We start from the raw sequence: 25,618 nt of genomic DNA on the forward strand, positions 1-25,618 counted from the left end.
TTTTCACATTCTAGCAAATTAATGGAAAGAGCAGAACATGAGTGAAAATGCAAACTTCATATTCATAAAAAAAAAAAAAAGATCAAAAACAAAATCTAAGGGAAAAAAAATTTAATCTAATATAACAATAAAAAAAAGGGTCTTTAAACGCATGGTTATTTGATTTTTTTTCAAAAATGATATAATGATATAAAAGATGGAAAAAACCAAGAATAAAAGAAAATTGTCAAAGAATGGATGATAATTACTATAGCCACTTTTGAACATCTAAATTTATTTGAATCTTGAAATAAAGGGGAATGGAGAGAAGTTTCTTTGTAACACTATTTATGGTTCTCACGCAAATTTTTTTTTTTATGGTTCAAGCAAACATTATAGTTCGAGTATCCGCTAATAAATACTGTTACAAACTAAGATATATGATGACCAAGGTTTTTCTATATGTCCCGGCAGTCAACGTCATTTTTTCTTTACCTTAAATAACAGTCCAAATTGTGTAATTTGCATTTTTAGAACTTCAATAGACTTGAATTTGTACATAGTATTGTTGCTAAAAAGGTACAAATTCAATGGAACCTAATCTCGTGCTTCCAATAAGGTATTAGTCATAGTATTGTTGCTAAAGGTGTCCTTCTCACTCTATACTCATGAAACTCTCTCTTTTGAAAAGAAACCAGGCTACTTTGGTTGTGCAAGTGCAATACTTTCATCGTAATTAGTTTAATCTTCATTGGTTCCAATCGAGGATCATTCGTCGATCCCAATTTAAGAAGCTGCAGCCATAAATCCTGTGTGACAAGAAAACCATAATATTAAAAGAGAGGAACAAATAAAATGGAAAAAAAAAAGAGATACATTTTTGCAATTGAGCTCGCAAACACAAACACACAGAGGGAACATATTTAATTTAAAACATCAAAGAAGCTACCTGCAGCTTAACCTTAGTGTCCAGCACCATAAGCTCTCTTCCAGCCTAAAATCACAAAGTTAATAATGTTAGGAGCCATATGCATCAATTGATGCACAAGTAGCACTATCCCGGGGATGTTAACTTACAGCTCTCTCGAGTGGGCTAAGATTGTCTGCTAAAGGATCCTTGCTGGTCAACACAGGTAAGATAGAGATAGAAAGTACAAATAAATTCCAATGTGATAGGACAGAAAAGATGGGGATATCAGTCAAGCCTTGCAGCAGAACCCTTAAGCGTATTAACTTCCTCTCCAAGTCGTGAAAAGACAACCTTCTTCTCATCGTCGTCAACATTCACAAACTCCTTCACCAAGCCATCTAGAGACCTAAAGCATGAATAATTAGTTCACTCAGCTATCAAGTATATTATTCTAGTCTCTTTTGATGCTAAACATATATTTTAAACTAACTTTAGAAGTAAGCTTACCATGTTCATCACAGTTGGTGCCACATCTCGCATTAATTAAAACTACAAAATTGTCCAAATCGCGACCACCAACATAATCTTCACCGGTTTTATTGTTCTTTGGGGAAAAATTAAATGTGGGATAGGAATGAACATCATATCTGAAGAAATTTGTAAAAACAGTATCATGATCAACCTTGATATATTCATAATCAGGGGAAACTCATCAAACTATGATAAAAGTAGTCTTAGACATGAGAACATCCTTACATAAGCAAGGTCCTTGCAATGACCACACCTAAAGATAATAGCAGTGAATTTGTTAAGACAAAAGTGTAAAGTAATCATTCCTTTTTACTCCAAACACACAGCTATTATTAGAAATTGTTTTAGAGAAAACCAAAGCAAATTTTTTGTTAAAAATAAACACCAAACTAAAATCAAAATCAAAGTTACGCAAACAGAACAAAGTATATGCTGACCTTTTTCTGAGGTCTTTTTGATGGTTCATCCTCACTCTCCTTCTCACTCTCATTAGAGTCGGAACTATCCTTGTCAACATTCATCTTATCCTGTCAATTACGGAAAGTTTTATATATAAATAGTTTTACACATATAAATATATAAACTGAATATATATATATAATTGAAACCGGAATATAAATAGTTCCCAACATATCATTCATCTTGCACCAACACTCACAAATTTTACAGTCTTTGTGATAATATAATTCCCAACATATAAATATATCCACAAGAATCTTTCATCACATTCTCCTGTCTGTTCAGTGCTGAATTTGACCCCAAATGATCTATAAGAATCATCCACGTAACAAAACACTCAGAAATCTTCAAAAATAAAATCCTACATTAAGAAATAAAGCTAGACTACTTGCATACAAAACAATGATCCAAATTGACATAAAACAATGAAGAAACTCACATTTTCATTTTTGCGGAAAGTAACCTCCTTTGCAAAGGTACTCTAATTATAATCTCACATAATTCCAATTTTAATGCATGTTTGAATTGAAATCGAGTTTAGTAAAATCACTGTGACACTATCATTTCACTGAAGCTCTAAATTGTGTCAAAATCACAGTGTCGCGTATGATTTTATCAAACTTAGCACTAAATCAGATCTCCATGATTTTACAATCTTAACAGAAACTCGTTTTAAAATGCCAAGACTCTTTCAAAGCTCAATGTAACTGCTACAAAAGTATTACACAGTATATCAGAAAATCACACCTTTAGGTATGTGACATACGCAGATTTCACGTGTCCTCCCTTATTCAGCTCTGACATCATTGACAACAAATGTAACTTCGGGCAATTCTTCGTAATGATCAAGTCCAGATAAGATAACCATCGGAGAACTGCATTTACCAAATTATAATAGAATAATGATCAGTTTTAGCCCCACTCCAAGAAGAAAAACATTAAGAATATATCAATGAACAAAATATGCATCACAATATAGCTGAATCAAAGTGCAATATGAATAGATATTTGATTCAGCTATATAAGATAAAAAAGAGAGGAAAATGTTGATATATTACTTACAGTAAAGATGAGCTTACCTCATTTCATACTTGAGCCTTGTTTTACCTACAGAATCAGATTAAAAGAGAAAGGAACATTTCAGTATATACTTTACTTCCACCATTCTGGTGTGGTTAACCTGCAACTGGTTAACCTGCGGTATGACAACTTTTTGATTAAATCGCATATCATTGAACATTAGCGGTTATAGTGTAACGGAATTTGTACAAATAACTATTTTAAGGTTGGAGTTAAAAGGTCCTACAAAGAGCACATTCATCTAGAGTCAGGCCAGGACCACTAAACATTTATTTAAGTCTCTGGCTAATCAAATTGTGCTTTTTACAAAAAAAAAAAAAAGATAAATAATAATAGGTACATTGAGCTTTTTACACATTATATGGTTCAGTTAAGTACTTTAGTTTTTTTTTTTTTAAAGAGTTAGGTATTTAGTTATTACGGTTAATGTATAATTTAAGCTTTTCATTCATAACTTTTTAACTTAATAGTTCTAAAAAATATTAATTACTGTAATAAAAAATATTAGTTCTAAAAAATATAGCAAATAACAATTGAAGTTTGTCAAGGCATACATACCAGTGGCATATAAAGGAGTTTTAGTGTCTTTAAATCCTCGAAAAACTCCCTGCATTGCTAATGAAAGAAGAACCGCAGGATCACCAAGAGATCTCAATTTCAAGTACTGCTGTGCAGGATGTAGCATAGGAGAATCCCGTACAAATGATTCATATTAGCCTATAAGTCTCGTAATGTTTAAACAAAAGTAATTACAGAAGTCACACTTATTAAAGTTAAATACTCAAAGATACAGGACATGCCATGAGAAAGGTTTACAGAAAAAGTACCAATTACATTTACACTTGTACATAAAAAGAATTTAATCCATAGATACCATCACACCTACTTATACCAATTCTTAACCACGATGTTATACTTTCCCACAGATTATACTTTGAGCAATTCTTGTCATTTCAGTCCAACAGAAAACATATAGAAACATAGAAAATCAAATAATAACAATAAAAAATCAATGCATTCATTTGGGGGAATTTCTAATCATGCAAAACAACCTAATTTTTTTACGTCATCTCACTCAATTTCACAAAATTAAATCCAAGGGAAGTATTACACTAACAGGAACTCACATGTTTTGAGTTGATTCCCTTCAAAAGCTCCAAGCTGCTATCAGACCCCAAGCTTCTACTTTAGTTCATAATTCCTTTTCTTGCATCTAACACCAAAATAGAATCAAAACAGCTCCAACTAACACACATGCAATCAGAGGCTAATCAATTAGCATGTGATAAAAACCAGATTTTTTACAACAGGGACATCAATTTTCAGCACTTTCCTGCAGTAAAAAATACAATTAAAAAAGACAGTTTTCTACACAAATTTTCTACACAAATTTTCAGTACTAACCATCACTTTAATCTTATTGTTCACTTGAAAAGATATACATTACATGAAATTAATACAATGCAGAGGTCAGTAAGGACTAAAAATAACGAATCAAAAAGAACTCTTATTCATATTTGGAAGGATTTTCGGCCCAAAATGATTTGCGTGCGTACCTTCTTTCATCTTCTCTACAGCTTCAAGCAAAGGTTTTCTATTAATTTTCCGCAACCACAGAAAAAAAATATAACCACATATCAGAATTCATACCAAAGGAACAGTTTATTCACAAACCCATACAAAAGGGAAAGTTTGGTCCCGTAAGACTTATAAATGATTAAGATAGAATCAAGCTCAATACATCAAATTAAAAAAGGTAGATTTATATATATGGCTGCAATTGCATTAAGAGAAGATAATTTTGATGTAACTACAGACCTTTCGAATGACAATATAATCCCCAACTGATAGATTTAGCTCCACTTCAGACACAGCAGAGTATGGGAATAAAACCTGCAAAAAGAGTAAATAAAAGTTACAAAGGAGAAAACAGCCACTTGTTTAACAATTTGTAATATGTGTGTGGCCCCGTGTATAAGAAAAGATCTCTTAATAACCTCTCCTAAGAAGTAACCCATGCTGTCTGTCGATCCGTTATGTGTCGTCTGTGAAGCATAAACACCATTCACTTCTTCATATGGTGGGGGTGGTGGCATGCTGTTATCCATACTGGGAGTAGGAGGGGCTTCAATTCGTTGTCTTTCTGATATCATCTATATAAATATACATATAGCACATAATCATACATTTATAACTTAAGAAAATTACAGATATATTAATCAGCTTATTGTACTTCTCAAAAACAAATAAAACAACAAAATGATAAAAGGATGAGTGCTTACCTTCCCCTCAAGCTGATCAAGAATTTGTAGGACTACTTGGTGATAAGAACGCTCCGCTTCAACCTTCATTAGAAGAAATAAAATGCGCGATTAATTAAAAGTTACAATTTGTTATTAACTAAGATCCAAATTTTCATTAAACTGAAGAACTACAGAATCATAAGAAAAAACTGCATACCATTGCTATAAGACGTTGAAGGGTTAACCTCTGCTGCTGTGCTTCAACAGCAGCCAATGCTGCAGTTGCTTCCCTCCCCAATATGTTCATGTTTGACTTCAGGTCTTGCAGCTTTGCTTCTGCTGCTTCTAATTTCATAGCAATCTCAGAATTGCCTGGCAATTCTCTTACTTTTGCCTGACGTTTAGAAACTTCAATAGTCTGTCTAGGTTCAAAAGACAAAGTAATTACAAGTCAATATAGGTAAATGCAATTGATGATAAAACATGTACTGAAACACTGGAGAAGACAAAGATTATAAAGAGTAGATGAGAAATTTAAATGGAAGCAACAGGTTTTGAAAAGTCAAGTGAAAGATAAACCCCGTAATACCTGGGCTTCAGCATCCTGTCGCATTCTATCATGAAACAAACTTCCAATTCCTACCATGAAAATTTTCCCTGCAACTACATAGATTAACACAAAAGACTAACAAAGCTCAACAATAAGATTTCAAGCAATACTTACATTGCTTAAACGATTAATTGAGCGCTCCACAAGCAAAGAGACAACAACAGGCCAGGTAGGAGTCAAGGCCAATGACCTTGGTTCTTTTACAGTTTCTGCCATCTTGAACTATCCAAAACCAAAGTCCAAACCTTATATATGGAGGGCCTTTCAGTTCATGTTATCTGCAGATCAAGTTCGTCCTCCACTTTACTGAGGTCTTCCTCCACTTTTCTGTATATAAAGGTCATTCAGATTGTGTCATTGTGTATCAAAAGTAAAGAAATTACAGGCAATGAATCGAAATCTTATGAATCAAAGAGAAACGGGTTTAACAGACGAAATGAAAGTTTGCAAGGAGGAAAATTACACACACGGACTATATAGAATCAGAATGATACCATACCTGTCCTTATTCTTTTGACCCTTCTTCTTATTTGTAATCCCACCACTGCGCTCAAGCTCCAACGCCTTTAGTTTATTTTTATAAGCAGATGTCTTCTTCACCATGGCCACAGCCTTAATTAACAAAAAAAAAAAAGTCAGTGCAATAAATCTGGATGTTTTAATCTTCTGAAAACATTTCACAAATAACAAATATAGCAAGTTTCGATTAAGCCGTAGCCAATATGTCATGAGCCCAATTTTTACAACTGTGGCTGTCACCATAATTCCTAGCACTCAAGGACCATGAAATGAACAAATAATATAAATAACAAAATTGCAATAGTGAAATATTATACCAAGAATCAGGCTAGATAACCTCCCTATAGAATCAGGCAACCAATCAACTTGGTCCATCAACTTGTCCTGGAGCTTGAGATCACGAGTTCCTTTCTTTGCAGAAACCTCAATTATGCTAGCAAGTTTAATCAAACTCAACATATCACCATCTTGACCTACAAAACAACATCCCATCAGCACAACATTCCATCAAAGTCTAATTCGACAGCAATTTAGGCAACATCAACAACATTAGAGACCGCAATTCTCAACGATATCAAGAATAGCGACACAACCGATCGTTATCATTACTACTACCATGGTTTAAAACCTTGAATATGGCTATCCAAACAAACAAAAACATAAATAACAAAATTGCAATAGTCAAATATTATACCTGTAGCAGTTGTGAATTTTAATGATGAATCCAAACCCATTATGGTAGAATGTAGACTTGGACTTGCTCACATAACTATCATCTCTTGTAAACAATTCAGAACCCTTGGCAGAAACATCTTTCTCAACACGAACCAAGGTAGAAGAACCAACACTTGAAGGAACCTGCTTATCAAAACCACTTTTAGAACCAAAACCAGAAGCCAAATTCTTCGAAAAATTCGTCGAAACCGTTGAAGAAGAACCATTAGAATAACCAATTTTCCTAGAATTTGAACCATTAGAACCACCACTTGGATTTGAAACACAATTAGAAGCTCTCTGAATCAATTCATCAAACAGTGAATGAACATTCTCAAAAACTAATATGGCCCTTCATAATGTTTAACACAAACAAAAACCCAGTAACATTAGGCACAAACAAAAACAAAACACCAGGCCAAAACAAAAACATGCAACAACAAATCAAAACCTCAATCGATTAACACCAAACAATCTCAATCGCACAAAAGAAAAAGGAAAACAAAGAAACTAAAAATCACAAAAAAGAAACATGCATGCCGATCAAAAATCAAAAACCCACCTTTGATCGATGATGAAGAAAAACTGAAGAAGAAGGTGGGTTTCTCAGTTTCTCCTTTCTCAATTTCTCAGAATCCCGCAACCGTGAGAGCTAAGCATGCACGACGGTCGTTTTTGGAGAGAACGGTTTTAGGGAGAAGGGGAGAAAACACGTTTTTTTAGAGAGAGAAATGAAGAATGAAATGGGGAAAATTCTGTTAAATGACCATATATATATAGGGGAAAGACAACAATTACCAAAATGCCCTCCTCTCAAATTACAGGATTACCAAAATGCCCCAGAAGGGCAAAATGGTAAAAAAAACAGCCAACTATTTTTATATTTAGTTTAGTAGATGAGATGATAGAGATGAACACAGCCGTGTGTAGATACCATCAAGGGAACATTGGAAAATGATAAAATTTTGAATATGCATTGAGAACATAAAAGTCACGTTAGAAACATGCATTGGGAGAGGAGTTGTGTGATAGCAAAGAGAATAACATTAAGATAGATGATCAATGGTTCATAATGAATGGTGCTTAAATGATGAGCATCCAATGGTTTAGAAAAGTGGAGGAAAAATATTAGGGTTAGGGTTAGCTTGGGGAAAAATAGAAGAGATAAATATGAAATAGTTGTTTCGGAAAACAGAAGAGATAAATATGAAATAGTTGTTTCGGAAAAATAGGGCTATTGATAAATATGAAATAGTTGTAGGGCCAATTTGTTTCGGAAGTAGAGATAAATATGAAATAGTTGTTTCGGAATATAGAAGAGATAAATATGAAATAGTTGTTTCGGAAAATAGAAGAGATAAATATGAAATAGTTGTTTCGGAAAACAGAAGAGATAAATATGAAATAGTTGTTTCGGAAAAATAGGGCTATAGATAAATATGAAATAGTTGTAGAGCCAATTTGTTTCGGAAGTAGAGATAAATATGAAATAGTTGTTTCAGAAAATAGAAGAGATAAATATGAAATAGTTGTTTCGGAAAATAGAAGAGATAAATATGAAATAGTTGTTTCGAAAAATAAAAGAGATAAATATGAAATAGTTGTTTCGGTAAATAGAAGAGATAAATATGAAATATGATCAATGGCTAAAATTGAATGGCGCCTATATGTGCAAGATCCAATGGCTTAGAAAAGTGGAGGGAAAAATGGGGGGAAAATATTAGGGTTAGGGTTAGCTTTAGGGGTTAAGCTTTAGTAAGTAAGATAGATAAATATGAAATAGTTGTAGAGCCAATTTGTTTCGGAAGTAGAGATAAATATGAAATAGTTGTTTCAGAAAATAGAAGAGATAAATATGAAATAGTTGTTTCGGAAAATAGAAGAGATAAATATGAAATAGTTGTTTCGAAAAATAAAAGAGATAAATATGAAATAGTTGTTTCGGTAAATAGAAGAGATAAATATGAAATATGATCAATGGCTAAATTGAATGGCGCCTAAATGTGCAAGATCCAATGGCTTAGAAAAGTGAAGGGAAAAATGGGGGGAAAATATTAGGGTTAGGGTTAGCTTTAGGGGTTAAGCTTTAGTAAGTAGGATATTTTGCTCACGTTTGTTACTAATCCTTTTTTAGAGGATTTAAATTCCAATCTTTAACATTATTTTTTGCTCATATTTGTTACTAATCTTTTTTTTTAGAGGATTTAAAGTTCAATCTTTAACAATATTTTTTGCTCAGAAAATGTATAAAATCAGAAAATATTATAAAAGATGAAGGTTGTAAGGTCACATCCTTCCATTTGCAAGAATCGAAATATCAAAATATATGATTCTTCTGCTGTCTGTGTAATTTACCACGGTTTAGGTTTTTTTTAAGAGAAACATTGTTTAGGGTTTGCTATATATAGCCGAGTTGCATGAAAATTAGGGTAGCCGAGTTTGTAAACGTATTAAATAAGCGTACAACAACTTGTCAAAAAAAAGTCTACAGAAACAATAGATATATACAAACGATGACACAACATGATAGGGATGAAAAGCTCATCAGTGAGGAGAAATATTAGGGATTGTTACATTTTAGAAGGAATTTGTTAGGTTAAATTGGTGCACTGCATTTTAGATGGAATTTGTTAGGTTAAATTACTGTTAACCTAATGCAGCTTTTTAGAGGGAAATTATTAGGTTAAGATGCTGCAGACCTAATAAAATTAATAAATAAGGATTAATAAAATAAAATAATATGAAAATGTTGTTTTTCGTGTAAGGGATATGAAAATACTTAGCAATCTTTGTCAGTTGTATTGAGGGGAACAACACAGCTGCATTTTAGATGGAATTTGTTAGGTTAAATTACTGCTAACCTAATGCAGCATTTTAGAGGGAAATTATTAGGTTAAGATGCTGCAGACCTAATAAAATTAATAAATAAGGATTAATAAAATAAAATAATATGAAAATGCTGTTTTTCGTGTAAGGGATATGAAAATACTTAGCAATCTTTGTCAGTTGTATTGAGGGGAACAACACAGATGTACATCATAAAAGCGGCTGATAAAAAAGTAACATGAGTTTTTGTTTTGGCGTTAGTTTTTTGTGAGTTTGATATGTGGTTGCGAAGATAAAAGAGGGTTAACGGGGACGATTACTTTGACATGGATTAGTAATCCACATGTTATTTTATAATTGGCTAACAGTAAGAACAGTTCATAAGGAACTGTTTGTAAGTTTTCTCCTTAAATTAAATTTATTGTTATATATTTGTTACATGTGTTATTTGTATTTAAAATAAAATTAAAATTTAAAATTAAGGGTATTTTTGAAAAGAAAAGTCAAACCCAAAAGTGTGCTGAAAGATGTAGTTTATACTATATATATAGTATAGATTATATACAGTAATGTAGTATAGAAGTTCAGAAGTATAGATATATATTTGTTTCAAAAAAAAAATAAGAAGTATAGATATAGGAGAAAAAAAAAAAGATTTAACACAATTATATTTGCGTAGGGGGTCATGAAACAATAAGGAGTAAAACTATAGAGCTAAAAATAGTTCAATTGAACCCCTACAATCAGTATTCCGTAAGTCATATTGAACCCCCATTCCCTTCTCCTTTTCGGTGCCTTCCGTAATCTTTCCTCCCTGTTCGGAATTAGCTATCCTCGTATTGAACCCTCATTCATCCATCCTCTTCATATCGACGGCAACGTTTTGGTAAGTCAGATCGATATATCTTTCTCTTACTGCCTTCTACTTTCTGCTTTGCTTTCTGGGCGCACGATGGCCAAACCATCAGGTGAAAAAAAGGTTAGTAACCACATACCGGAAGATCTTGCATTATTCATTCTATCAAAACTTCCATTAAAATCTTTAAAGCGTTTTGGATGTGTAAAGAAAACATGGTCTCTCTTATTTGATAACTCTTATTTCATCACCATGTTCCGCACTAATTTCATATCTATTCCTCACTCTTACTATGATGATACAACACTCATCCTACAAGAGAGGGTAGAGAGACCTCTAAAATGCTATATACATTCACTTTCTGGTGAGAGGTTTGAGAATAGACTCAAATTCCATGTGCCAAATCCATTTCAGGAGGAGGACCCTCTCCTTTATATTTTAGAGTCTGGATCTGCTAACGGAACTCTTTGTCTCTACGGAGCACCCGATGAACTTGTATTGTGGAATCCAAGTACCAATGAATTGAATGTCGTTCCTTCCAGTTCTATGGTCTCTATGCCACCTTATCGGGATCCTTACATTACTCTTCATGGATTTGGTTATGACCATGTTAGAGATGACTATAAGATTATTAGGTGTATACATTTTTTTCCACTAGAAGACGAAGATCTTTTTCGTCTCAACCTGTCGAAGGAAGATGTGCAACGAGATGAAATATCTTACGCTCGTGTATGGGAGATTTATAGTCTAAGATGTAACACTTGGGAAGAACTTCATGTCGATATACCTCCATATTGTTTTCAAAGTTTATTGTACACAGATGGAATATGTCATTGGTTGTCTAGAAATAATGCTCAACATTACATGGTGTCATTTGACTTGAGCAATCATGTGTTTTTTACAACATTCACGCCCTTAGAAATACCGACAGACATAGATCCCAATTTTGATTTTGAGTATGTGAGTAAACAATTGGTGATGTTAAATGGTTCCATTGCTTTGATCTCTTGGTATGAAGACACGACCACCTTTCACATATCAGTTTTAGGTGAACTTGGTGTGAGTGAATCATGGACTAAACTCTTTATTATTGGACCTTTGTCCGACCTTTTTACGTATCCAATTGGAGCAGGGAGTAATGGTGATATATTCTTCAAAGCAGGAGATGGAAAACTAGTCTTTGATTTAAGAACACAGATGATTGAGGAACTTGGCGGTGTGGAAAAAGCATATTCCGAAATAATAATCTATAAGAAAAATGGAGGAATAAATCATTAGTTAATTTTTGTTCTCAATTATTAGGATCATTTTATCTTGAATAATAAAAAGTGGTTTGTCAATCACCCATTATCATATTTATGATTACGAAGCATATGATAAATTAATAAACCATCTTGTAATTATGAATGTTGCAGCTTTGACAATTTTATATTGAAAGTATTTGTACTGTCTTTCTATTTGAAAATTGATGTGGTTTTTATTTCAATTGTTTGTATTTCATTTTTTTCTACTTGAAATATATGTTCATGTTTAAGTATCTTGAAAAAGCTTAGATTCTTCAGAATACCTGACAGCTTTAACAATATGACATCTCTTATGTCACTAGATTTTTCTGGATTTAGGCTTTTAAAGTATTTCTGAAGTACCTGATGCTAGATTCTAAAGTTTTTACTCCCCATTCCCATATTTATGCTATATCACAGATTTTGGGTTGGCTAGCTCTAGCTGTGAATTTTGGAAGAATTAGGTTTCAGATTGATCAGTGGTTATGGGGCTGACGTATTATATTATCATTTGTTTAAGTTTAGAAAACAGGATGATTATTGCTTAGCATTTTTATTCTATTTCTTGATTTCTTTATCTCCTTCACAAGTTCTCCTTCATCTTTCGTATTTCCGTCGATTGTGTTATTCTTCATCCTGCCTTGAAAAGTATTATAGATGTAAAAGGCAGATTGCAAAACTTTTGAAGAGGTTATGCAGTGTTTGTGATTTCATGTTGGAAGATGAATAAAAGCGCAGCATAATATTAAAATGTGATCTGATACGAATAACTGCATCGATTGTTTTCAAAATTCGGGTTTGGTTAGCTATCAAGGATGAATAATTATTAGCTGTTCAATTTTCCAAGCTAGTCTAATCCAATTTAGTTGATTACTCTCTCAAACAATCATTTCTTTTTTTCTCTTGCAGTGTTGTCAAATAGCAGCTACGGTGCTATAGCATTGCGGATATCTCACTAAAAATTTTGCTTTAGGTCTCTTAAATTCTTCAATTAGCCTTGATGTTAATCTTTGCAATTACACCATAATGTAACTTATGCTAATTAATTTCTTCACCTTTGTCACTATTTGTGATAAGGTTACGATATTTTTATTTTATATTTGAATTAGGATTACTTTAGATTTGATTGTTAAGTTTAATTTAATGATTGTGTTACATTTTATTTAAAATTTAAATTATTATGCTAAGATCAAATTTGACTTTATTCAAATTTGAAATTATGATTAAATTCAATAATTTGATTTGGTAAAGAAAGATCAAAATGTGAATAATAATATTTAAACGAAGGGTAAAATAGCAACAAAAAAAAAACTACATAAAAACTTAATATTCTATTTATATGTAGGTTTTTTTATTACTTTATATATAGCTAGGTTTTTCTTTGACTAAATATATTCTAAAGAATTAGATGACCCTAAGGCTCCTTAGAGATATGCCTATGAGGGTGTAATTAATATTAATATCATTAATTAATATAAGAACTAGACTAATACGCGCAATCCAGTAACATGAAAAGAACCTTAATAAAAATAAATTACTTTAGACCATTTTTATTTTTTTTTGAAAGGTACTTTAGACCATTTATCAGGCATTAACACGATTTGTCAACAACAAAATTCAGCCATTGACCTGCATAATTTTAATTAACTCTACAAAAGCATATATATATTGAGTTGAAGAAAAAATCAAAGGGACTTCTAAACTTGCAAGTAGTTGTTTGTTGGACAAGTAGTGAAGTGAATGTGCACCCGACTTCTTAACAGACGTGATGATATAATTTTATTAGTTAAAAACTATATACAACTATAAACTTATTGTCTGAAATGATTGCTCCCTACCAGCTTTACGAATTAGGAATTTACTGTAACAAGTAAGAACTTACTTCAAAGACTCTAGAGAGAATTCACACTGATATGTGAAAGAGATGCACCCAATTTTACATCAAACATGAATGATAATCAAGGCCGTTTTTGAGGTTTGGGTGGCCTACGGACGAACTTACAATTTAGGCCCAACCTAATAAGTATATAAAAAAAATTGAATTCCTAAAGTGTGAAATTTTTTTTCTTGAAGATGATATTTTAATGTTAGGAAATGTGATATACAATTCCCTAATATGCCATTTTTCAATTAAAATGAATATGGTTTTAACATTCTCTAATATTTTTCTAATTAATGAACCCTTAAATTTTATATTTTGGAGCCTAGGACGGTCGCCCTTCTCGCCCTGCCTCAGATACGGCCTTATGTCAAACATTACACTTGAAATAGTAGCACTGGTACATAAAAGGAAATACCATACTGTAAAAATGAAAATTGTCAAACATGGCGGCTTAGAATCAATAATGCGATGGTGCAATGGTGAAAGTGAAACTAGCATACTATGAGCGGTGACAATGGAGACTTAAGCAATACCACGAACAACCTCAAAATGACATTTAAAAGTAGTTTGATTAGTTCAATTGTAATATCCTAAAATATAGAGTACTCGAGAAATTCTGATAGAAATTAAAAATGTTAAGAGTCCTATATCGGATAGGAGATGGTCTGACAATGTGTTTATAAGTGAGGAAAATCCTCACCTCACAAGCCATTTTGTGGGGTTGTGTTAGACTCAACTATGATTTCTAAGATGATATCAAAGTGCGGTGAAAGGTGTAGGTTTTTTTATGTATATAGTATAGAATAGTGTGTATATATATATATATATATATATATATATATATATATATATATATATATATATATTTTAGGATTATATTAATATAGAGTACTCGAGAAATTCTGATAGAAATTAAAAATGTTAAGAGTCCTATATCGGATAGGAGATGGTCTGACAATGTGTTTATAAGTGAGGAAAATCCTCACCTCACAAGCCATTTTGTGGGGTTGTGTTAGACTCAACTATGATTTCTAAGATGATATCAAAGTGCGGTGAAAGGTGTAGGTTTTTTTATGTATATAGTATAGAATAGTGTGTATATATATATATATATATATATATATATATATATATATATATATATATATATATTTTAGGATTATATTAATATAGAGTACTCGAGAAATTCTGATAGAAATTAAAAATGTTAAGAGTCCTATATCGGATAGGAGATGGTCTGACAATGTGTTTATAAGTGAGGAAAATCCTCACCTCACAAGCCATTTTGTGGGGTTGTGTTAGACTCAACTATGATTTCTAAGATGATATCAAAGTGCGGTGAAAGGTGTAGGTTTTTTTATGTATATAGTATAGAATAGTGTGTATATATATATATATATATATATATATATATATATATATATATATATATATATATATATATATATTAGGATTATATTATACTAGCGTCCAGACGGGCACTCACGTGCCCGTCTGTCCGCTTTTTCAAAGGTTAGCCAATAACACCCTTAAAAAAAAGTTAGCCAATAATTTGTTAATTTGAAATCAGTGACTATTGTTGTGAATATCATAATGGATATGGCAAACGAATCATTAAATGATACAATTAATAAATCATTACTTACATTGGAAAGAGAAGCACACAAAAAAAAGTATCATTGAAGAATGTTCTCCACCATCGGTGTTCATACTCATACATATACAGAGTTTTCTTTGTATGATCTGAAAGTTTGAAAGGAAACTTAACAGAGAAGTACTTTAGTTATTGTGTCTCACTGCCCTGATGGTATTAGCCCACAATCCATAACTGAAACTTAAGTTGGACATTCAAATTTAAAATTGAAAAATAGATTAAATATATAACATTCACCAATGATTTTACAATCCGTACAAATAGTCGATTGTCCAATCTAGAGTAAGAAGAAATGGACATCATTTAATAATTTTGAAAAGGAAAATGGAAAGAAAAAATTATGCCCACTTTATTAATAGTTATAGATTAATAAAAAGATCATACATGTACTTGATATAAATAATCCATCTTGATAAAGAAGGTAAGATGATATATGTCCACTTTCCATACAAATACACTACCGAGCTATGATCAATCAACATTAAAAATAATTGTGCTCGTCAAAAAAAAAAAAAATCAAAGAAAAACCCATATTTGGATTAATAACACTTATGTTGTAGTAATGTTAATCATACTTTTGGCACCGTACCAAATTGTGTTATAATACTTGATCGTTTACATCTTCATCTCATCACTTATAGGCCAGTCTTTTTTCCTATTATTTTCACATTCTCTTAAAATTTTCAACTATCTAAAAGAAATAAGTGACAAACAAAATTGGTATGAGAGGATTTCTTTTTGATGAAGAATAACAGGCTGTAACAAAAATCAACAAATAACGGGATAAATGAGCATATAAAAAAGTGAATAAGAATAATAGAAGAAAGGAAAAAAAATTGAAGAAATCCCTATACCGTCGTCATGGTGGCACCGTCACCTATGTGATAACTCGTTGTGCTCACAATGACTTCTCCATGGCCAATGCACCACACCGCTTCTTTTCAAAGGCGGCAAAGGACACCACTACCTTTCCCCTTTTTCTCATCTCTCTATCTTTGAAGGTGAAAACCCAACATTCCAACACCGAATCTGTGCAGCTATCGCAGCCCTGCCTCATGTACCACATATACTAATCTCATTTTTTACATATAAGGTTGTTGCCATGCTCCATCGTTATTCTCTATTTCTGCATATTATAGTTTTATGAATCGAGTGAGAAAGTATGAAGGGTAACCATTTTTTCCAGTTATGAAGGATAAGCATTCCATTTTGAAAGTAGAAATAATGTAAGTTGAAGTTAAAAGATGTGTGGGTTCAATTAGTGTAAATTATAAATTATACTAATTTGTAATAATTTTTGTTAATGAAAACGAAGTTAGGCCCTATAGTGAGTGGGTGGTTATAACTATCATGTAGAAGAAAAAAAACTAAGAAATGAAAATCATTTAAAAAAATTGACAATTTGATAAATAAAATTACCAATTTGCAGTCGATAAATGTTGTGAAGCGATCATCATTTGTTCATATGATTTAAACTTGATTGAAGAACCCTTTTATCTCTTAGATTTAGATGTTACTCATGCAATTACTCATGGTTTCATCAATGAAAATGATTTTAATTTTTTATATCTACTCACATTGATCCCCACCATTCTTTTTAAGCAAGCCTTTTCACTTTTGAGCCCTTGTGCTTTCACTTTTGCATATACTGATGTGACTATGAATTGGAACTGCAAAATAGTAATCAATAATCAATTGTAGAAATTATAAGCAGAAGGGTTCACCAAAAACAAATTATAAGAAGATAACCAAGGGGATGTAAATGCCAAACGTTAAGTCTATGCAAGAAAGTAGATATCCTTGAGAAATTGTAGAAATAATGATTATGAGTGATGTCTATTGCATGAACGCAAGTTTGTGGATAATGAAACTACCATGGATCATTTTTTTTTTTTGAAAGGAACTACCATGAATCAGTTATTGTCTTATTCTCTGTGATGTCGTGAATGCTGTCTAACCATCGCATTCTTTTTTATAACTTACCGTTTTAAATAAATAAACCACCCACTTTTCGAATTTTATTTGCAATTGTTGTTTCTTAACTTGAAGGGTAAAATAGGTAGAAAAATAGGCTACACCAAAGCAATGTATTGCCTTTATTAATAGGTATAGATATAGTAATATAGTATAGAAGTACAGAAGTATAGATATATATTTGTTTAAAAAAAAAAGTATAGATATAGAAAGAAAAAAAAATATTTAACACAATTATATTTTCGTAGAGGATCATGAAACAATAAAGAGTAAAACTATAGAGCTAAAAATAGTTCAATTGAAGCTAAGGAGTTAAAAAATTCATCGTTAAGAAATTAGGGTTAAAAATAGAAGACTTGCTTCTCAATTAAGTATTCTTTGTCATATATTGCTCCCCTACAATCAGTATTCCGTAAGTCATATTGAACCCCCATTCCCTTCTCCTTTTCGGTGCCTTCCGTAATCTTTCCTCCCTGTTCGGAATTAGCAATCCTCGTATTGAACCCTCATTCATCCATCCTCTTCATATCGACGGCAACGTTTTGGTAAGTCAGATCGATATATCTTTCTCTTACTGCCTTCTACTTTCTGCTTTGCTTTCTCGGCACACGATGGCCAAACCATCAGGTGAAAAAAAGGTTAGTGACCACATACCGGAAGATCTTGCATTATTCATTCTATCAAAACTTCCATTAAAATCTTTAAAGCGTTTTGGATGTGTAAAGAAAACATGGTCTCTCTTATTTGAAAACTCTTATTTTATCACCATGTTCCGCACGAATTTCATATCTATTCCTCACTCTTACTATGATGATACAACACTCATCCTACAAGAGATTGTAGAGAGACCTCTTAAATGCTATATTCATTCACTTTCTGGTGAGAGGTTTGAGAATAGACTCAAATTCCATGTGCCAAATCCATTTCAAGTGGAGGACCCTCTCCTTTATATTTTAGAGTCTGGATCTGCTAACGGAACTCTTTGTCTCTACGGAGCACGCGGAGCACCCGATGAACTTGTATTGTGGAATCCAAGTACCAATGAATTGAATGTCGTTCCTTCCAGTTCTATGGTCTCTATGCCACCTTATCGGGATCCTTACATTACTCTTCATGGATTTGGTTATGACCATGTTAGAGATGACTATAAGATTATTAGGTGTATACATTTTTTTCCACTAGAAGACGAAGATCTTTTTCGTCTCAACCTGTCGAAGGAAGATGTGCAACGAGATGAAATATCTTACGCTCGTGTATGGGAGATTTATAGTCTAAGATGTAACACTTGGGAAGAACTTCATGTCGATATACCTCCATATTGTTTTCAAAGTTTATTGTACACAGATGGAATATGTCATTGGTTGTCTAGAAATAATGCTCAACATTACATGGTGTCATTTGACTTGAGCAATCATGTGTTTTTTACAACATTCACGCCCTTAGAAATACCGACAGACATAGATCCCAATTTTGATTTTGAGTATGTAAGTAAAGAATTGGTGATGTTAAATGGTTCCATTGCTTTGATCTCTTGGTATGAAGACACAACCACCTTTCACATATCAGTTTTAGGTGAACTTGGTGTGAGTGAATCATGGACTAAACTCTTTATTATTGGACCTTTGTCCAACCTTTTTACGTATCCAATTGGAGCAGGGAGTAATGGTGATATATTCTTCAAAGCAGGAGATGGAAAGCTAGTCTTTGATTTAAGAACACAGATGATTGAGGAACTTGGCGGTGTGGAAAAAGCATATTCCGAAATAATAATCTATAAGAAAAATGGAGGAATAAATCATTAGTTAATTTTTGTTCTCAATTATTAGGATCATTTTATCTTGAATAATAAAAAGTGGTTTGTCAATCACCCATTATCATATTTATGATTACGAAGCATATGATAAATTAATAAACCATCTTGTAATTATGAATGTTGCAGCTTTGACAATTTTATATTGAAAGTATTTGTACTCTTTCTATTTGAAAATTGATGTGGTTTTTATTTCAATTGTTTGTATTTCATTTTTTTCTACTTGAAATATATGTTCATGTATCTTGAAAAAGCTTAGATTCTTCAGAATACCTGACAGCTTTAACAATATGACATCTCTTATGTCACTAGATTTTTCTGGATTTAAGCTTTTAAAGTATTTCTGAAGTACCTGATGCTAGATTCTAAAAATTTTACTCCCCATTCCCATATTTATGCTATATCACAGATTTTGGGTTGGCTAGCTCTAGCTGTGAATTTTGGAAGAATTAGGTTTCAGATTGATCAGTGGTTATGGGGCTGACATATTATATTATCATTTGTCTAAGTTCAGAAAACAGGATGATTATTGCTTAGCATTTTTATTCTATTTCTTGATTTCTTTATCTCCTTCACAAGTTCTCCTTCATCTTTCGTATTTCCGTCGATTGTGTTATTCTTCATCCTGCCTTGAAAAGGGCTTTTGAATCTCTGTGTGATATAATGAACCATTCGTCGAATTTGGAATCTGAGAAGATCTAAACAAAGAATCACAGGCTCTAGCATCTCTATTTGCACTGATTTACTGAGATGAATTTGTGTCTATAAGGTGTGTAGAGAGAAGTACAACTCAGCTAATTATACTATAGATGTAAATTATATATACCAAATAAAATATTATAGATGTAAAAGGCAGATTGCAAAACTTTTGAACAGGTTATGCAGTGTTTGTGATTTCATGTTTGGTGAAAGAGAATTTCTATTTGTCGGGACTTGAAAAAGATGTCAACAAACATATTCAAAGATGTCAAATTTGCCACCTAGCCAAGCCCAAAATCCAAAACACCAAGTTATAATATATGCCACTTCTCATCCTATAAGAACCTTGGCAATATGTCAACATTGACTTTATCTTTGGGTTCCCTTAGACTCAATGTCAACAAGATTAATTATGTAATGGTAGTTTTCGCGTCCGATTTTTAAAAATAGATGTCTTCATTTCATATCAAAAGACTAACAATGTCGTTCAACTTCCTGACTTACATTTCAAATTTGTCTGTCTTCACAAGATGTTAAATTCTTAAGCCAAACTGGAGAATCTTGATCACAAAATGAAAGTTTCTTCTTATAAACCGTGGTTGGGCCTAACACAATCCCACAAAACCGACTTGTGAGGTGAGGATTGCCCCCACTTATAAACATATTGTTAGGTCATCTTCTATCCGATGTGGGACACTTAACACACCCCCTCACGACAAGCACAATTGGGTTTGGTTCGTGGACATAAATGGTGGGTGACCCGATAGCGAGAATTTTATAGCAGGTGACCCAATAGATCTTGAAGAAGCTCTGATATCATCTTAGAAATCGTGGTTGGGCCTAACACAACCCCACAAAACGACTTGTGAGGTGAGAATTTTCCCCACTTATAAACACATTGTCAGATCATCTCCTATCTGATATGGAACTCTTAACATTTTTAATTTCTATCAGAATTTCTCGAATACTCTATATTTTTGGATATTACAATTGAACTAATCAAACTACTTTAAAATGTCATTTTGAGGTTGTTCGCGGTATTGCTTAAGTCTCCATTGTCACCGCTCATAGTATGCTAGTTTCACTTTCACCATTGCACCATCGCATTATTGATTCTAAGCCGCCATGTTTGACAATTTTCATTTTTACAAGATGGTATTTCCTTTTATGTACCAGTGCTACAATTTCAAGTGTAATGTGACATGAATGATTAGTGTAAAATATTATCATCAGGGCCGTATCTGAGGCAGGGCGAGAAGGGCGACCGTCCTAGGCTCCAAAATATAAAATTTAAGGGTTCATTAATTAGAAAAATATTAGAGAATGTTAAAACCATATTCATTTTAATCAGGGTCGTCTTCAACAATTCGCAGGCCCTGTTGTAGTTTAAAGAAAAATAATAATATTTTTTTGGGAGGCTAAATTGGAGGAGAGTTAGGTTTGAAATCATGAACAAATTCGGCCCCAAATTCAAATCTCCTCCCATGTTAAAAAAAATAAAGAAAATTAAACAAAACAAAAGAATAGACTTCGTGGGTGTCAAACAACCCAGGTCATCACACCTGCAAGGCAGCTCCCAAACACTAGAACAAGGCAACAATACGTGAAGTTAATTTACGCGACTAGTATATATTGATTTTTAATATATAAAAAAAATAAAAGTTGGGCCCCCAAAATGTGAAAACAATCGATGCAGTTATACCGTATCATATCACATTTTAATATTATGCTGCGCTTTTATTCATCTTCCAAAAGACATGATTTTATCTCGTTCAAAATAACCTGCTAATCCTCCAATGTGGTGTTCCATACAATGGCTTCCTGTAGTGAACAGTAAGAAATACATACCCCTTTCCTTTGAACAAAATTCTCTCATGTTTGTAGTTGAAAGGATTGCAATTCAAAACTTTTGAAAATATGGATCGATCATCTTTGCATAATTCGTTGATTGTCTTAGATACAATTATTTTCACTTGCAGAAGTAAGGTATGACACCTATGAGAGCACCCTCATTAACATTTTGAACTGTCACCTTTTGTTTAAGTAAGAATAGGTATGGTTGCAAGAAGTCGCTCCAAGCGACAATTTTTTCTATTTCCCATTTGTTGAGAATTGAAATGCTCCACGACTTTATGATCATAAAAAAGAATATATGATTCATTTAACAACTAAGGCATCTAAATGTTGTAGTTCACGAACAAAGCTATAACCCGTTATCATAAGTTCAATATGTAAGTTTACAATTGTTGATTTATTCACGAAAAATGCTATTTGTCCCGATAAACTAGTTCACGACCAGACCACGACAGTATTAAATTAAGTGCAACACCAATCTACCTTTTATTCCATCCACTCCTGAATTGTAGCAATTGTTAATCTAACGGTTATAAACTATTCGGGATAAATTCTGGACAAAATTCTTTGCTTGAAATAGCACAGCTGTTTATTCACTACATAGAACAGCACCAATTCCAGTATTTGAAGCGTAACAAATGATTTTGAACACATGTATTCTTGTGACACTAGTGTTTTAGTCAAACGTTTTTTTCTAAAACGGTTTGTTCTCTCTCTCTCTCTCTCTCTCTCTCTCTCTCTCTCTCTCTCTCTCTCTCTCTCTCTCTCTCTCTCTCTCTCTCTCTCTCTCTCTCTCTCTCTCTCTCTCTCTCTCTCTCTCTCTCTCTCTCTCTCTCTATTGTTGTATTCTTGCTTTTTTTAACAAAATAATGTTAATTATTTTTTTTTGTAAGGTTTTCTCTGAAAATCAATACAAAAAAAAAAACACATAAAAATCTTGACTAAAAATCATGCTTACTAAGATTCCATTATTTTTACTAAGCATGATGCTCTCATTATACACTCTATATCTTTAATTTTGTCTCTCATTGATGAGGAGGTAAGTAAATTTTAACCAATAATTATTTCATCCGGTGATCGAACTTAAGTACTGATGAACAATTCGTCTTTGATGAAGTTCATTAATTACTTGAGTTCGATTGCTTATTATTTTGAATTTGGGGTTTAGAATGCAAGTTAATTAAAATGAGAACAAGTTGATATATGATTCAGTTGATTCAGTTTATGTTAGTGATAAAGAAAAATAAATGTTGTATTGACATTATAAAATGGAAAAATAATTGAAGACAAAAAACAAATAGGAAAAAGGACACCAAATTTGGGACAAAAATCAATACTTTTATAAAATATAAATATCACCTTTCTGAATAAATCATACAGATAAAATTGAAGACTCTTAAGCAATGAATACAATAAATTAAATATCACGTTTAACAGACTCATTAACAATTCATGGTTCTGTTTTGAACCTAGAATTATTATTCTCAGCAATCAAAATATTTGAATAATTTATAGAGCATATAAAAATTGGCACAACTTTATATTAAACAATTAATCAATCTTTATCCTTCTTCATTCATATTTGGTTAACTTTTCTGCAATTGCACCTGATCTCACCCTTTTTTCCGGTAAGAGGCTTCAAGTTACCCATCTTAATCATAGAAACTCCAAAATCATAAGCAAAAGCATAAGAATTTTTACTATATAATTGCACCAATTGATCACTTTGAGAACCATCACCTTTGAAAAGCTCTTGATCAGAATGAAGGAGACCTTGTTTATACAACAAAGCCTTATAGTATTTTGTGTCAACTCTTGAAGGAGTAGAATCAAATGGTGCTAAATTGTCGTCGCTGCCGATTTGAGGGCATGTCTTTTGCAAATTTGCTGCAAAATTGGTGTCTATGTTGGTGTCATTGTAGATCCTGTTTCTAAAGTTAGTGCATTTGGAAAAACCAATTGTGTGACCACCAGATAGAACAACTAAGTCTTTAAGGTTAAGTCCATGTGACTTGAAATTTGTGATGAGCTGTGAGAAGTTGAAAAATGGAGGTGGAAGATTTGTATTTGCTGCATCCCTGCTTGCAAATCTTGAATCTCTTCTTCCTAGTAACACTTGGTACCAATATTGGTTACCTCCCAACTGTTGATTGAAGAAAAATTTGTTAGTTGTCAATGTTATACAGTACTAGCTAGAAAAAATTGAATTATGACAAAATAATTAAAAATAAAAAATATTAAATATGAGTTTAATTTAAACATGGTTTTAAAATAGAGTTTCGATCACATTAATGCTATAAACTTGTATTGCAGAAAAATTTAGGGTTACAGCGTTTTATATAACATTGGAAGATTATATTGCGGTCGCAATATAATTTAAACATAGAAGACTATTTTTTTTATATTGCGGTCGCAATTAGGGTTAGCGCAATTTAAAACCATGATTAAAAAGTGCAAAATATCGAATATATCACTTACTATGGCAACAGAGTCTCGAGCTGCTATAGCTAAAATATCGGCACATGATACGACATCACCTTTGCAAGCTTTGGTAACTTCAGCTTTGATTTGATCAACAACCTCAAAACCTCTAATTGAATTGTTATTTGGAAATGCAGTCTTCTCACCAATGAAAGTAGGGGTATCATCTAGTAGAACTGATCCATCACAACCCTGTGTAGGTTCACAATGTTCATGTATTAGACTATATATTTAACATAAATGATTCATATGTAATTGTGACAATATGATGCATATATAATTGAACTTAATGAGTATCTTTAATTGATAACAGTATCACATTATACATACATCAATATGCATATAAACTGTTAAGTGACTATTTTATAAGGCTAAACTTAATTTTAAAAATGTAATCGTGAGTTTATGCAATCAACTAACTTACGTTAACAAAGCAGTCATGGAAATGCAAGCGTAACAACGATGCTCCCATGCGTGGCTCGCGAATAATTGCTTGCTTAACAATTGATTTTATGATTGGCAATGCCTTTGGACAAATTCTGTCATAATAATTTGGGGTCAGCTTTGCAATGGTAGGACTCAAAATGGTTGCAAAAGTGATCATAAAAATCACAACATAACATTGGTTACGAGAATCCATTTGCTATATGCTTGTGACTTTGATTTGCGCTAAGATGTTGTTTATGTGAGTATCTAGCCTATAGAGGTATGATTTATATAGAATGAAAATTTAGCAACTTTAATTTGTTTTATGAATGAAAATATAGCAACTAGGTCATAGTTATTACTTGTTTTTTTTTTTTTTTTGAAGGAAAAGTTATTACTTGTTAATGTTGTCAACTTATATAATATTTGAAGTCATAATGTACCTACTACTTATATGAGCTCGCTTGCTTGATACCGTTGACCCAAAACCTTCTATAAGAATTATTTACATCCACCTTTATCACCTATACCATTGGATATAGAAATGATATGTATGATCGATGGTACATGTTGCTTTTATTATATTTGTAATTCCGAAATGAATAATATATGATGATATTTGGGAAGTTGGTGTACCCTCGAATAACTGGATAATGGGGCAAAAATTGATCTATGGTGGATTATTTTTGACATAAAAGATACTTACTAATCTCTACAATTGCGCACGCACATATATAGTTATCTAGTGACCAAAAGTAGAAATGGAAATACATAATCTATGCTAAATAATTTCTTTTACAATTTGTCACCAACAGTGATAAAGTTATT

General features: G+C 32.3%; 5 protein-coding genes and 1 long non-coding RNA gene across 34 annotated transcripts; 2 read left to right on the top strand and 4 right to left on the bottom strand.

The window, feature by feature from the left end:
- Positions 1 to 480: 480 nt before the first annotated feature.
- Positions 481 to 4,227, bottom strand: LOC146923467 (putative protein disulfide-isomerase A6). Of its 29 annotated transcripts, none has more exons than XM_085708630.1 (11): positions 4,087 to 4,225; positions 3,518 to 3,676; positions 2,959 to 2,986; positions 2,627 to 2,754; positions 2,079 to 2,187; positions 1,858 to 1,947; positions 1,646 to 1,673; positions 1,397 to 1,536; positions 1,057 to 1,287; positions 929 to 973; positions 481 to 788 (listed from the first exon to the last, which is right to left on the bottom strand). In XM_085708630.1, the coding sequence occupies exons 2-4, from the start codon at positions 3,642 to 3,644 to the stop codon at positions 2,667 to 2,669; spliced, it is 243 nt and encodes an 80-aa protein (XP_085564756.1). In that variant the 5' UTR covers positions 3,645 to 3,676; positions 4,087 to 4,225; the 3' UTR covers positions 481 to 788; positions 929 to 973; positions 1,057 to 1,287; positions 1,397 to 1,536; positions 1,646 to 1,673; positions 1,858 to 1,947; positions 2,079 to 2,187; positions 2,627 to 2,666. The 29 variants fall into 28 exon arrangements, 27 of the variants coding, with proteins under 27 accessions (XP_085564756.1, XP_085564752.1, XP_085564738.1 ...); XM_085708626.1 differs by having other exon boundaries at positions 1,057 to 1,295; XM_085708607.1 differs by lacking the exon at positions 1,646 to 1,673.
- LOC146923468 (SH3 domain-containing protein 2-like) lies at positions 4,087 to 7,790 on the bottom strand. Its single transcript, XM_085708606.1, has 13 exons — positions 7,608 to 7,790; positions 7,026 to 7,189; positions 6,649 to 6,804; positions 6,312 to 6,424; positions 5,927 to 6,139; positions 5,792 to 5,841; positions 5,420 to 5,624; positions 5,242 to 5,304; positions 4,957 to 5,112; positions 4,778 to 4,852; positions 4,516 to 4,553; positions 4,364 to 4,386; positions 4,087 to 4,292 (listed from the first exon to the last, which is right to left on the bottom strand). Exons 5-11 carry the CDS (start codon positions 6,026 to 6,028, stop codon positions 4,539 to 4,541), a joined length of 666 nt encoding a protein of 221 aa, XP_085564732.1. The 5' UTR covers positions 6,029 to 6,139; positions 6,312 to 6,424; positions 6,649 to 6,804; positions 7,026 to 7,189; positions 7,608 to 7,790; the 3' UTR covers positions 4,087 to 4,292; positions 4,364 to 4,386; positions 4,516 to 4,538.
- A 2,917-nt stretch (positions 7,791 to 10,707) lies between these two features.
- On the top strand, positions 10,708 to 12,136 carry LOC146923469 (putative F-box protein At3g16210). The gene has a single exon (XM_085708634.1). The coding sequence runs from the start codon at positions 10,824 to 10,826 to the stop codon at positions 12,003 to 12,005; it is 1,182 nt and encodes a 393-aa protein (XP_085564760.1). The 5' UTR covers positions 10,708 to 10,823; the 3' UTR covers positions 12,006 to 12,136.
- A 3,800-nt stretch (positions 12,137 to 15,936) lies between these two features.
- Positions 15,937 to 17,415, bottom strand: LOC146923470 (uncharacterized). Its single transcript, XR_015010907.1, has 2 exons — positions 17,124 to 17,415; positions 15,937 to 16,672 (listed from the first exon to the last, which is right to left on the bottom strand). It is a non-coding gene; the product is annotated as an uncharacterized LOC146923470 (long non-coding RNA).
- A 296-nt stretch (positions 17,416 to 17,711) lies between these two features.
- Positions 17,712 to 19,451, top strand: LOC146923471 (putative F-box protein At3g16210). The gene has a single exon (XM_085710891.1). The coding sequence runs from the start codon at positions 18,132 to 18,134 to the stop codon at positions 19,320 to 19,322; it is 1,191 nt and encodes a 396-aa protein (XP_085567017.1). The 5' UTR covers positions 17,712 to 18,131; the 3' UTR covers positions 19,323 to 19,451.
- A 3,818-nt stretch (positions 19,452 to 23,269) lies between these two features.
- LOC146923472 (peroxidase RIP1-like) lies at positions 23,270 to 25,053 on the bottom strand. Its single transcript, XM_085708640.1, has 3 exons — positions 24,789 to 25,053; positions 24,362 to 24,556; positions 23,270 to 24,026 (listed from the first exon to the last, which is right to left on the bottom strand). Exons 1-3 carry the CDS (start codon positions 25,002 to 25,004, stop codon positions 23,460 to 23,462), a joined length of 978 nt encoding a protein of 325 aa, XP_085564766.1. The 5' UTR covers positions 25,005 to 25,053; the 3' UTR covers positions 23,270 to 23,459.
- Between the last annotated feature and the right edge of the window lie 565 nt (positions 25,054 to 25,618).

This window comes from Medicago sativa, chromosome 5 (genome assembly GCF_051527215.1).
Source record: "Medicago sativa cultivar Bolivia chromosome 5, Bolivia_mono, whole genome shotgun sequence".
NCBI lineage: Eukaryota > Viridiplantae > Streptophyta > Magnoliopsida > Fabales > Fabaceae > Medicago > Medicago sativa.